General features: G+C 47.9%; 1 protein-coding gene across 1 annotated transcript in view; it reads left to right on the top strand.

The window, feature by feature from the left end:
- Positions 1 to 12,195: 12,195 nt before the first annotated feature.
- The window catches only part of ZNF282 (zinc finger protein 282), a 31,790-nt gene continuing 29,912 nt past the window's right edge, over positions 12,196 to 14,073 (top strand). The window contains exon 1 of the mRNA XM_054495775.2: positions 12,196 to 12,479. Within this exon, the coding sequence (XP_054351750.1) occupies positions 12,315 to 12,479 (165 nt within the window). The 5' untranslated portion in view covers positions 12,196 to 12,314. The remainder of the gene's footprint in view (positions 12,480 to 14,073) is intronic.

The raw sequence follows: 14,073 nt of genomic DNA on the forward strand, positions 1-14,073 counted from the left end.
GAAGATGGCCCTGCTCCTTTTCTGCTGAACATTTAGTATTGGAAACTCCTGCTTCCCTTTTCATTAATAATGTGTGCAAGGTTCCTATTAGGGGGGAAGGTGTGGGGCTCTGCTGGGTTTCTCTTGAGCATATCTGAGAAATGATGTTCATGTCTATCTCAACCAGGACCAGACCCTGGGACTTACTAGGTAATAACAGTCCACAAAAGCCTCTTTGATATTAAAAAAAAAAAAAAAAAAAGGACCTCATTCCAAATGGAATGGGAATCCCAAATTTCTGCTCAGATTTTCTCTGAGGAGGGGCAGGACACCCGCCCTTCCTCTCATGTCTTAGCTTCTTAAACTACAAAAAGCATCCTCAGTGACTGCCTGAGGGCAGCTCAGGAGCCATGAACAAAAGCATCTTTCTCTTTCTCAAAAATATTTTCTTACGGACAAGGACCTCTGATGTCACCAAATATGTTTTTTTTTTCTTTCTTTGTGCCTGATGTTTTTTTGTTTTGTTTTGTTTTGTTTTTTTTTTTTTTTGAGACGGAGTCTTGCTCTGTTGCCCAGGCTGGAGTAGTACAGTGGCATGGTCTCGGCTCACTGCACCCCGCCTCCCAGGTTCACGCCATTCTCCTGCCTCAGCCTCCTGAGTAGCTGGGACTACAGGCACCTGCCACCACGCTCAGCTAATTTTTGTATTTTTAGTAGAGACGGGATTTCACCGTGTTAGCCAGGATGGTCCTGATCTCCTGACCTTGTGATCCGCCCACCTCGGCCTCCCAAAGTGCTGGGATTACAGGCATGAGCCACCGCGCCCGGCAACCTGATTGATATTTCTAACCCTGTTATGTTTAGTCTTGGTTTTTTGTTTGTTTTTACTGAAAAATTCTTTTTAGAGAAGTCTTACTGTGTTGCTATGTTGCTCAGGCTGGTCTTGAACTCCTAGGTTCAAGTGATCCTCCTGCCAAGGCCTCCCAAAGAGCTGGGATTATAGGTGTGAGCCTCCTTGCCTGGCCTAGCTCCAGTTCTTTATCTGTAGCAAAGGAGCAGTCATTTCTCACAGGGTTTATACACAGAGGCTATTGTTTGTTTTTGGTTTTTGTTTTTGAGACGGAGTCTGGCTCTATGGCCCAGGCTGGAGTGCAGTGGCACGATCTCGGCTTACTGCAACCTCTGCCTCCTGGCTTCAAGTGATTGTCCTGCCTCAGCTCCTGAGTAGCTGGGATTACAGGTGCACACCACCACACCTAGCTCATTTTTGTATTTTCAGTAGAGATGGAGTTTCACCATGTTGGTCAGGCTGGTCTCAAACTCCTGACCTTGTGATTCGCCCGCCTTGGCCTCCCAAAGTGCTGGGATTACCGCGCCTGGTCCGTTCTTTGTTTTAAAATGTTTCAGACTCTTACAAGCAAAAGATACTCAAGTTAGATCAAATTGGTGGGGGCAGGGAGTGTGCAGGGCCTTAACAACAATACATCATGTATGTTAGTACAGCTTAATGGTTGAGCAGGGACTCTGGAGTCCTCGATTCAAGTCCTGACATCGTAAGTAAGATAACTGATGTATTATTTAACCATCCTGAGCCTTAGTTTCCTTATCTATAAGATAGGGATAATAATACCTGTGTCTCAGAGGTGTTAAGGCTCAAGAGGAAACCTATGTAGTGTGTAACACAGGACGCTGACAGGAGGTGTTCAGTATATCGGCTATCAGATTTTACAGGACCAGCCAGACGAGGGGTCATAAAGCTGGGCTGAATTTGAAGTGAAGGTGCCAAGAACGGAGGCTGCTCTGCAGAAGAACTATCATGGGCCAGAGCATATTGTTTCTTGCAGAAAACAATATGGAAGTTTCTGTGTATGTATCTAGAAGGTTCGGTTTATGTATCTTGCAGGAGTCATTTGTCGCTTTCTAGGATGTTATTCCTTCTGGCCTTGTTTTAGTTTCTTTTTAAATGAGTAACTGGCCACAATCATGTATGCATACATTCACAATGACTTTTCTCAACTTGGTCAATTAAATTGCCTCTTCAAAAAAAAAAAAAAAAAATTTACCCTTAAGACCAACCTCCCGGCCAGGTGTGGTGGCTCATGCCTGTAATCCCAGCACTCTGGGAGGCTGAGGTGGGTGGATCACGAGGTCAGGAGATCGAGACCATCCTGGCTAACACTGTGAAACCCCGTCTCTACCAAAAAATAGAAAAAATTAGCCGGGTGTGGTGGTGGACGCCTGTAGTTCCAGCTATTCAGGAGGCTGAGGCAGGAGAATGGCTTGAACCCGGGAGGCGGAGCTTGCAGTGATCTGAGATTGTGCCACTGCACTCCAGCCTGGGCAACAGAGTGAGACTCTTGTCTCAAAAAAAAAAAAGGGAGACCTCCCATCAAAGAAGGCAGATATTACAGCCCAGAGATGCCTCAAAAGCAATGTCCTGCAATGCTCTCAAAAATTCCCAGGTTACATTTCAAATAAAATACTTGATAAAGGCTGGGGCACGGTGGCTTATGCCTGTAATCCCAGCACTTTGGGAGGCCGGGGCGGGCGGATCACCTGAGGTCAGGAGTTTGAGACCAGCCTGGCCAACATGGCAAAACCCCATCTCTGCTAAAAATACAATTAGTTGGGCGTGGTGGTGGGTGCCTGTAATTCCAGCTACTCGGGAGTCTGAGGCAGGAGAATCTCTTGAACCCTGGAGGTGGAAGTTGCAGTGAGCCGATTGCAGCACTGTACACCAGCCTGGGTGACAAGGGTGAAACTCCGTCTCAAAAAAAAAAATCCATAAAATACTTAATAAAACCGCATTGAGCTATGTGGCTTTATGTTTACTAGCAAAGCTAGTATTTACTGTAAAATCTTAAAACTGGTCTAAAGCTACCCAAGAACAGAGGCCATGTATTATTTTGTATTCCTCATGATGCCACATGCTGTTAGGCACATGGTTGTTCAATGAATGATTATATAGTATGAAGACTGCCAGAAGTAGGAGTTAAAAAGTGGATGATGGTCCTTGCTTAACATTCTCTACTTGTATGGGGCAAACTACCTAATTTACAAAGATGTTATTTTCCTCTCTCTAATGTGAAGATTGAACAACATGGTAATATAAGTTCCTTTATTCTGGAGTAGGATTGCCAGAGTTGGGGAAAAGACCCTTCAATTCTAAAATTTCAGAATTTAAGATTTTACTTTTGGGTCCTGTTCCCTTGTCTGGTTTCTTCCTAGATTCTGCCCTATTGAGTGATTGTTCTGGAAAGCAGTATAAACACCTTGGAGAGGTATGCGTTTTTACAGACTAAAGAGTCTCATTCTATCCATATTATAATAACTCCAAAGCTACACAAACTGAAAAAGTTCTAGCAAAAGTATAACATTTTGTTTTAAATATAAAGTATACATTTAATTCACTTTTTCAAAACATAGGAAAACAGTAATTCTTTTGCTAGGGTGCTAGGGTAATTCAATGATTACTTTTCCCTATAAATTTTGTGTAACGTAAAGCTCTTTGTGGAAACCTTTTTTTTTTTTTTTTTTTTGAGATGGAGTCTCGTTCTGTTGCCCATGCTAGAGTGCAGTGGCCCAATCTCGGCTCGTTGCAACCTCTGGCTCCCAGGTTTAAGCAATTCTCCTGCCTCAGCCTCCCAAGTAGCTGGGATAACAGGCACCTGCCACCATGCCCAGCTAATTTTTGTATTTTTAGTAGAGATGGGGTTTCACCATGTTGGCCAGGCTGGTTTCGATCTCCTGACCTCAAATAATCCACCTGCCTCGGCCTCCCAAAGTATTGGGATTACAGCCACCAAGCCCAGCTGAGTGGTTTTTTTTGTTTTTTTTTTTTTTGAGACGGAGTCTCACTCTGTCCCCCAGGCTGGAGTGCAGTGGCACGATCTCAGCTCACTGCAGTCTCCCAGGCTGGAGTGCGGTGGCGCGGTTTCAGCTCACTGCAACCTCCGCCTCCCGGGTTCGAGAGATTCTCCTGCCTCAGCTTCCCAAGTAGCTGGGACTATAGGTGCCACCACACCCAGCTAATTTTTTATTTTTAGTAGAGACAGGGTTTTTACCACGTTGGCTAGGCTAGTCCTGAATTCCTGACCTCAGGTGATCCGCCTGCCTCGGCCTCCCAAAGTGCTGGGATTACAGGAGTGAGCCACCGCGCCTGGCCCGCGTAAAGCATTTTTAATGTTTTTGTAAGAACAAGGATTATTGTCATGGAAAAGGTCCTGGAAAGCAAGTCAGGAGGCCAGAGTTTTAACCTTGCTTTCAGTTTTCTCATTCATAATGTGAGGATAATACCTAGTTTACAAAGGTGTTGTGAAGATCAAATGAGGAAGGTTTTTTTTTTTTTTTTGAGTTGGAGTCTTGCTCTGTCATCCAGGCTGGAGTGCAGTGGTGCGATCTCAGCTCACTGCAACCTCTGCCTCCGGGGTTCAAGCAATTCTCCTGCCTCAGCCTCCTGTGTAGCTGGGAATACAGGCGTGCACACCCCCGCCACCCCCGGCTAATTTTTGTATTTTTAGTAGAGAGGGGGTTTCACAGTGTTGGTCAGGCTGGTCTCGAACTCCTGACCTCGTGATCCACCCTCCTCAGCCTCCCAAAGAGGTGGGATTACAGGCATGAGCCACCGCACCTGGCAGGAAAGATTTTAAAGTGCTTTGAAGTCTATATGTCAAACATAAGAAGACTGTTGATATAGTAGTTGCAGGAGAATTACTTTGTTAACCAGTTAATATCATGGGTCATATTGATGCTTCTCTTCATTCAAGACTGGGCAGAGGCTGGGTGTGATGGCTCACTCATGTTATCCCACCACTTTGGGAGGCCGAGGCAGGAGGATCCCTTGAGCCCAGGAGTTTGAGACCAGCCTGAGCAACATAGTGAGACCCCCGTCTCTACCAAAAAATTCTTAAAAAGCTGGGTGTGGTGGCACATGCCTGTAGTCTCAGCTACTTGGAGGCTGAGGTGGGAGAATCCCTTCAGCCCGGGAGGTTGAGGCTGCAGTGAGCCATGATTGCGCCACTGCACTCCAGCCTGGTGACAGAGTGAGACCTTGTCGCAAAAAAAAAAAAAAAAGCAGTAGTTGTTGGTTTCCAATTTGCTTGCCTATGATGAGGAGAAGCTATAGCCCAATATCGCAATTTGGGGGGCAATGGGAGAAGTGGAAGTACGGACAGAGATGAAAAAATTTAATGCCAAAAAATTAGTTTTACATGTATAGTGTGTTTAGCTCTGGCAGCAACTTTTGTAAGATAACCACTTGTATGTATAGTAAGAATTAGAACATCAGGAAGGCAGGCACATTACTGGAGAGGGTTGACTAAACAAGCAGGATTCCAAATTAAGGATGTACATCAATCTATGTCCATCAGGTCAGTTCTTGGCCTTGAGTTCATAAGTTTAAAAAATTGTATAAGACAATACCTACAAGCCACCCTCAGTGGTTAAAGAGCAGGATAAAAACAAGAATAATTACACCAATCATATTTATGTTATTAGCCAAGAAAGTAGTCATTTAGGGTGTTTATTTTCCCAGATGATCTTGTGGGGAAAAAATTGTATAAGACAATACCTACAAGCCACCCTCAGTGGTTAAAGAGCAGGATAAAAACAAGAATAATTACACCAATCATATTTATGTTATTAGCCAAGAAAGTAGTCATTTAGGGTGTTTATTTTCCCAGATGATCTTGACAAGGAGATGAGGAGTAGGAGGAAGATTCTGTTGCACTAGTTGTTTTTGGCTGAACTTTACAATAACCTAGGGAGCTTAAAAAAATATTTATGCCAAGGCCCACCATGGTATGATTTAATTGGTGTGTGATAAGACCTGGATGTTTTGTTTTTTAGAGTTCCCCCAAGTGATTTTAATGTGCCTGCAAGGTATAGAAGATCAGAGAGAAAGTGAATTATTGGACTGGAAATGGCTACTTAGCCTGCTTTACTGGAGCAGGGAGCTGTGGATTGGAGATTAATAACGGGTCTTTGAATCCACAATGGGAAGTCATAATTTGATTCTAGAAGCAGGACTCAGAAGGATATAAAGCTGTGGGAATAGTGGTTGAAAAAGTTCTGACCTCAATAGTTAGGAGCTCTAGAGTCAGTGGGAAAAGCAGCATTCACTTCAGGCTGCAGAGCTGTGTCCAGGGCCTGTGATTAAAAAAAGTTGGCAGGACTGGGGAAGCACAGATGAGACTGGCACCCCATGCCTATGCTGTAGACCTAACTAACTTCCAGAATGGTGAGGCTAGTGCCTCCTTATAAGAGCAGTTTAGTGAAGAACAAAAAGAGACTTTAGTGACATCGTTACCAACTTGGATTTAACAATAACACTTTTTTTTGTTTGTTTGTTATTTTTTTGTTTTGTTTTGAGACGGAGTCTCGCTCTGTGGACGAGGCTGGAGTGCACTGGCGCGATCTTGGCTCACTGCAAGCTCCGCCTTCTGGGTTCGCGTCATTCTCTGCCTCAGCCTCCGGAGTAGCTGGGACTACAGGTGCCTGGCTATTTATTTTATTTTATTTTATTTTATTTTATTTATTTGTATGTTTAGTAGAGATGGGGTTTCACTGTGTTAGCCAGGATGGTCTCTATCTCCTGACCTGGTGATCCGCCTGCCTCAGCCTCCCAAAGTGTTGGGATTACAGGCTTGAGTCACTATACCCGGCCAACACTTGGTTTTAATACCTTATTTTTGAATTTGGAAGAACTAGGATGTTTCTGTATAAGCACTAGACTTTATTTTGCATGAATTTCGGCCGTTAGTAGTAATCAAATCTGCACTTAAAAGTTGAAAGGTTGCTGGGCGCAGTGGCTCATGCCTGTAATCCCAGCACTTTGAGAGGCTGAGGTGGATCACTTGAGGTCAGGAGTTCGAGACCAGCCTGGCCAACATGGCGAAACCCCATCTCTACTAAAAATACAAAAATTAGCTGGGGATGGCGGCGCATGCCTATAATCCCAGCTACTTGGGAGGCTGAGGCAGGAGAATCACTTGAACCCAGGAGGCAGAAGTTGCAGTGAGGAGATCACACCACTGCACTCCAGCCTAGGCAACAGAGCCAGACTCAGTCTCAAAAAAACAAACAAACAAAAAAAAAGGTTGAAAGGTTGTTTACTGAGGAGATTCAAGAGAACATACAGCAATTACCAACATAAAACCTGTCATCTGCATAAAGAGTTTCTAAGCCCTAGGTGTCTGTTGTGTTAGTATGTTAGTAGCATACTTAGTTACCTGAGCAGTGGAGAGGTACCATGGAGTCACTAAGAACTGACGAGAAGCCAGTGAATTTACTCATCTACAGTGTCAAAACTTGTAAAGGTAATGAAATGCTTATTTGAAGGAGACTGAGAATGAACTCAAGAGGAAAAAAGTATTTTCTCCAAATGTTGCATACGTATAAAGCAAAAATTTTCAGAAATAAGGAGACCATGTATGTGTTTGGGTGTTTAAGTTTGAAATAAAATGTTGCCAAAAGGAGGGTCTGTAAAGGGCAGAGATGTTCAAAAATGCCTTTGCAAGAGCAAATTGCCCTAAAACTTTATAATACAAAATATTTGACTGTATTTCTCCCCCACCCCCACATTAATACTTTCTGCCCCTTTAAGTGGTCTGGGAGCTTTGTCACCTTACTCCTAGTGCCCATCCCCTCCATAAAGCCCTGCCTCTGATTTTTTATCACACTGAGGCTGTCACTTATATTGTAACCTAAATTGTTGCTCGGCCCAATGCAGTGGCTCATGCCTGTAATCCCAGCACTTTGGGAGGCCGAGGCAGGCAGATTGCCTGAGTTCAGGAGTCGAGACCAGCCTGGGCAACATGGTGAAACCCCGTCTCTACTAAAATACAAAAAAAATTGGCTGAGTATGGTGGCACGTGCCTGTAGTCCCAGCTACTTGAGAGGCTGAGGCAGGAGAACAGCTTGAACCCGGGAGGCGGAGGTTGCAGTGATTGGGTGACACAGGAAGACTCTGTCTCCAAAAAAAAAAGTTACTCTTCCTTGCAGTTTGGCATAACTAGGCACAGTGTCCTAAAATGAAGGTGGAAAGCTGTGACCAGGGACATGCCAGTGGTGGAGGAAGCCTGAGAAGCTGAACTGCCTTCCTTTCCCTATCCTGGTGACCACACTGGTACTTCGTAGCCTGCTCATTAAATTAGGTATGGGGCAAAAAACCAAGATAGGAGTGCAAATTTGGTTACCCTCTTCTCTTAGTTAACAGTGAGTCTAGAGGTTTTCTTCCTCAAGTAAAGCTTTATTGCAGTTGTTGAAAAGACACAGAGCACCAGAAATCTTTAGGAAATAGTAGACATAAATGTTCTGGCGTTGATGCATCCCCTCTCCATTGGCCTCTTCTGTATTTTTTTTTTTTTTTTTGAGACGGAGTCTCACTCTGTCGCCAGGCTGGAGTGCAGTGATGCGATCTCCGCTCACTGCAAGCTCTGCCTCCCGGGTTCACGCCGTTCTCCTGCCTCAGCCTCCTGAGTAGCTGGGACTACAGGCGCCCGCCACCATGCCTGGCTAATTTTTTTGCATTTTTAGTAGAGATGGGGTTTCACCGTGTTAGCCAGGATGGTCTCGATCTCCTGACCTCGTGATCCACGCGCCTCGGCCTCCCAAAGTGCTGGGATTACAGGCGTGAGCCACTGCACCCGGCCTCTCCTGTATTCTTTAGTTCAGCATCTATCACTTCAAATATCCTGTCCAGAGCAGTAACAATAAAATTCCTAGGGGAGGGGATGAAAAGCAGTCAGTTCCCACCTGAGCAACTGAGGGGCCAGGCCTGGGTCCTTCCCTAACAAGAGACGTGTGTTAACCGTGATACATGGCATTTACAATCCACTTTATCCAGTTGCTCATTCTGCTCCTCGGTACATTAGATAACTGTCTCCTCGTCACCCAGTGATTTCTGGAAACCAGTCTTATGACTGAGCACCTCTCCCAGTGCAGGGTCTCTCCTACTCTTGGGGATCTCTCTGTCTCATCAGCCCGTTGATCATGGGAGCACCTATAATGGGGCCCACCGCCTGTGCAGCTACAGCAGCTTCCTCCTCATTTGCTGCTTGTTTTCCTTCTGGGAAGTTCTCCTTAATCACTCCATTCACTACCTTCCTGCTGGTATCCACTACGGCCTTTTATGACCTATGGTTGCTAGGCTTGGTGGTTATAAAATAACGTTAGTGGCCAGGTGCGGTGGCTCATGCTTGTAATCCCAGCACTTGGGGAGGCCGAGGCGGGTGGATCATGTGAGGTCAAGGGTTTGACACCAGCCTGGCCAACATGGTAAAACCCCACCTCTACTAAAAATACAAAAATTAGCTGGGTGTGGTGGCAAGTGCCTGTAATCCCAGCTACTTGGGAGGCTGAGGCAGGAGAACTGTTTGAACTTGGGAGACGGAGGTTGCAGTGAGCTGAGATTGAGCCACTGCATTCCATCCTGGGTGACAGAGTGAGACTCTGTCTCAAAAATAAATAAAATAAAATAAAAATATTGCAAGTACAATGAAGCCTGTGCATTTAAATTCTGTTTGAATTGAGTAGCTTTGCTCATATATCTCTTTTTTTTTTTTGAGACAGAGTCTTGCTCTGTCGCCAGGCTGGAGTACAGTGGCAGGATCTTGGCTCACTGCAACTTCCACCTCCTGGGCTCAAGCGACTCTTCTGCCTCAGCCTCTGGAGTAGCTGGGACTACAGGCGCACACCACCACGCCCGGCTAACTTTTGTATTTTTAGTAGAGAAGGGGTTTCACCATATTGGCCAGGCTGGTCTCAAACTCCTGACCTCATGATTTGCCCGCCTCGGCCTCCCAAAGTGCTGGGATCATCTTAACAATGAGTGGGACCTCTAGCTCTGAGCAACTATTCTGGTCACAAAGGGTGAAAGTGTTGATGGCTGCATAAAAATCCACCCTCTGTGAAGGAGAAATGTGAAGTAGACACACTACCGCGATGTAACAAAGGACATCGTTATAACTAGTTAAGTGGTTAGGAAGGGAAGTCATTTTAAAGGCTTTATACTGAAAAGATAGCATAAATGTTTGGGACTAACCTAGTCCTGCCTTTATCACCTCTAGGAAAGAGAAGAGATAGTTGATAATCTGTAGTGCAGAAGATGTGTTCTGAAATGTGGCTCGCTGGTGGAAATGGATTTGCCTAGAGCTTTTCAGACTTAACTTGCCTGGTTCCTCTAATAAAAGTGGACGTGATGTTTACAATCAGGGCCAGGAAGCAGGGAAGGAAATCACTGACTTCTGGGAGCATGGACTTTACTGGCTTATAAACTGCTTGAGGATAATCTTAAATCTGTGAAGTACTCATTTCTGTATCCTGGAAGTGTGCCTAGCAGAGAAAGTACTTGGTAACTGTTCTGAAGATGGCCCTCTAAGCACATGTCTTACGTAGGCCAATAATGTCCTTCATTTTACAAAGTGCAGTGGAACTTAAAGGTACTAGCAGGTCTGCCTCCAAGCAAGGTGATGAGCCTCAGAGATCTCTTCCTTAACAAGACAGGGACTGGTCCTTTAGGAAAACAAAGTAAATACTATTTTGAGAATAATTACAGAAGCACCTTTTGGGGGTAACTATCTTTGCAGAATGCTCGCTATGTGCCAGGCACGATTTTCATCTAATTTTACAACATTAAAATAGAGTTGCCATTATTTTCTTCATTTATACATGAAGAGAATGAGGCTCAGAGAAGTTAAATAAGTTGCTCAAAGTCATAGCTAGTGAGTGGTGATTTCGGGATTTAAACTCAGGTGTATGCAACTGCAAAGCTCACTCTCTTCCTAAACAGTACCTGGCACACAGTAGGTGTTCAATAAATACATTTGGAATGACTGAATTTTCCCCTCCTCCATCTTGCATCAGCTTATACTGGCCTCTCCCTGGTTCCTCCTCTGACCTGGCCTGACGTTTCAAAGTGACACTGACCTGCCTTTAAAGGGTTTTATTTGTAGAGAAGGGGTCTTGCTGTGTCACCCAGGCTGGTCTTGAACTCCTGGCCTCAGCCTTGGCCTCCAAAGTGTTGGGATTACAGGTGTGAGCCACCATGACTGCCCGATTTAAAGGTTTATTTATTTATTTATTTGACACAGGATCTTTGCTATGCCACCCAAGCTGGAGTGCAACGGCACAATCACAGCTCACTGCAACCTCCAACTCCTGGGCTCAAGCAATCCTCCAGCCTTAGCCTCCTGAGTAAGTAGGAGTACAGGCATGAGCCATCATGCCTGGGTAATTTTTATTTTTTATTTTATTATTATTTTTTTTGAGATGGAGTCTCACTCTGTCGCCCAGGCTGGAGTGCACTGGCGCGATCTTGGCTCACTGCAACCTCCGCTTCCCAGGTTGAAGCGATTCTCCTGCCTCAGCCTCCGGAGTAGCTAAGATTATAGGCCCACGCCACCACGCCCGGCTAATCTTTTTGTATTTTTAGTAGAGATGGGGTTTCACCATGTTGGCCAGGCTGGTCTCGAACTCCTGACCTCAGGTGATCCACCTGCCTCAGCCTCCCAATGTGCTGGGATTACAGATGTGAGCCACCGCGCTCGGCTAATTTTTATTTTTTGTAGGGATGGGGTGTCAATATGTTGCTCAGTCTGGTCTGGAACTCCTGGGCTCAAGTCATCCTCCTGCTTCAGCCTCTCAGAGTGCTGAGATTACAGGTGTGAGGCACCACGCCCAACCCAATTTCAAGGTGTTTGAAGAGGCCACTGTTAAAATGCACTGCACCTTACCTGGGAGAAAGAGCTCAGCCCTCTTTTGACACCTTAACATGAATCACTTCTCTATCATCCATAACAGTGCAAAAGCTCTGGGATGGGTCCAGGTAAATCTGGATTGGGAAGAAGGGGAGTGGGAGGTAAAGTCTGCAAAGGAGTGAGGGAAGGCAGAAGGCCAGAAGAAAGTGTCTGAAGACAGAATTACTCTTGCAAAATTTTCAAAAGGGTCAGGCACTATTTTCTCCCGGGATGCCCAATACATTTGCAGAATTAACAGTAATCAAGCCCACAGTCCAGGTCCTCGCATAGTTTGGGCCTTTAAAGTCGGCCATCCCAGACTGAGGGGGCCTGACCCCTGGGCCAGGCCGCCGCCTCTCAGTTTTGGGGCGGCGGCGACCCTAGCCCGGGAGTGGCCCCCGGTCGGTGCCCGCAGGCGGGCAGGAGCTCCGAGGCCATTGGCTGGCGCGCGGGCTGCCAAGGGGCGGGGAGCGCCGCCGAAGGGGACTGTTTGCTCCTACGGGCTGTAGATGGAGCTGTCCGGCCCCGGAGAGGGGGAAGGCGCCTGGAAAACGTTCTTCTTCTCCCTGGCCGGCCCGAGCGGGGAACAGCACTCCCAGGATGCAGTTTGTGTCAACACGGCCGCAGCCTCAGCAGCTGGGCATCCAGGGCCTGGGGCTGGACAGCGGGAGCTGGAGCTGGGCCCAGGCTCTGCCCCCGGAGGAGGTCTGCCACCAGGAGCCGGCGCTGCGCGGGGAAATGGCCGAGGGAATGCCGCCCATGCAGGTGGGAGAACCCCGCCGGCGCCATGGCCGCGCTGCCGTGGGGGCGGGGCGCGGGGCTGGGCCGCGGGACCGGGCCGCGCCGTCCTCCGGTAGCCTTGCGGCGCCCTCCCAGCTCCCGCGCCCAGGCGAGGCCCGAGGCGGGCGGGGCACGGCCCGGCTGCGCGGCGGGCAGGGCGGAGCGGGCCCGACGCAGGCCCGGAACGGCAGGCCTGGCCCGCGCAGCGCGGAGCAGTGATCGCCGGGCCCGAGTGCGGAGGCCCAGCGGGGCGGGGGCCGGGACCGGGACCGTCCTTTCCGGGACCTGGCGGAGCTCTGACCCTGTGGCTGAGCCCCCGCTCGGGGCTCCCTTTGCGCCCGGCCGGCGGAGAGCTTCGCGGGCAGTGCTTCCGCCTGGCCGCAGGAGTGAATGCCTCGTTCGTGTTTACACGGTGGCCAATTTGACAAGGAGATTTTTTAAATGTTTGATTACCACCTTTCACCAAGTGTAATGAGTAATTTACTCTCCCCCTGCACCGGGTGTGATCCAGGGAGGGGGCCATGGAGAGGTGACTTTGGGGTCTTTCCTGCGGTTGACAAACTTGGCCGCATGTTGGAATGGCCTGGGCAGCTTTTAAGACTCCTGAGCCCTTGCCTCGTCCCAGAGCTCAGAGTCTCTGCCGGGTGAGAGTAGCACCAGGCATTTCTTCAGGCTCCATCGATGATCTCCGTGGGCAGAACCGGTGCTCCAGAATTGGGTATAAAACCAGGGGAGGTGGATCCTCAGAGAGGCCTGAGAGCTTCCCCAGGGAAGAGTCTCTGGGCCCACCCTGAGGCTGGGCTCCTCAGGGGCCCGGCTCTCAGCCAGGTGCTAACGAGGGAGCCAGGAGCTGCTGTGTTGTGTTTGATCATTTTCAGAGTTAGGGCTTCAAACCCGAGAAAACTAAACTGGGCCCCGGGACTTTCTTAACTTCTACTGTGGACTCTGTCCCCTTGTGTGGGCTAGGGCGGAGTGGAGCCTCCGTGATGGAGGAATGGGTGCTTTTGATGGAAATACCAGCACCTCTTACTGGTATTACAGGGCCTGGCGATCCTAGGGCCCTGCTCTCCACTCTGCCCTGTCCCGGAGCAGGTCTCAGGAAGCTGGGGCTGCTCTGAGTCAGAGAGTGGGGCTGGTCTGCCCAGATCGCCCCAAGCAGCAAGCGTCCCCTTTTCCTAGCCTGAGGGCCTCTTCTGCAGCCATCGGGATGACAGAAAATGACACCTCTTCCTGTCCCAGGTGTGAAGGGGAGTCGGCTGCCAGCCCATGTGGTCCAGTGAGCCCTGAGTCTGACACCAGGTCCCAGATGACCAGTGAACTGTCACCAGCCTCAACTGGCCCCCTTTAACCATAGGTCTCAGCTCTCAACTGCACCAATTAGTCTACCCTTCTGGGGTGAGAGCTCTGTGCTGGAAGATAAAAGGGGGAGTCCCCAGGCCATGGGGCACCCCTTCCCCAGGAAGCAAGGAGGGATCCTAGAGGAGTTTTTCTTTCTCTTGGTCCTCTTGGGTGTGAGGGACATCCCCTCTTCACCTCTAATGAGTGACCTTTTTTAGTGAACCTATTTTCAATTTGGAAA

This window comes from Pongo pygmaeus, chromosome 6, assembly GCF_028885625.2.
Source record: "Pongo pygmaeus isolate AG05252 chromosome 6, NHGRI_mPonPyg2-v2.0_pri, whole genome shotgun sequence".
Lineage (NCBI taxonomy): Eukaryota > Metazoa > Chordata > Mammalia > Primates > Hominidae > Pongo > Pongo pygmaeus.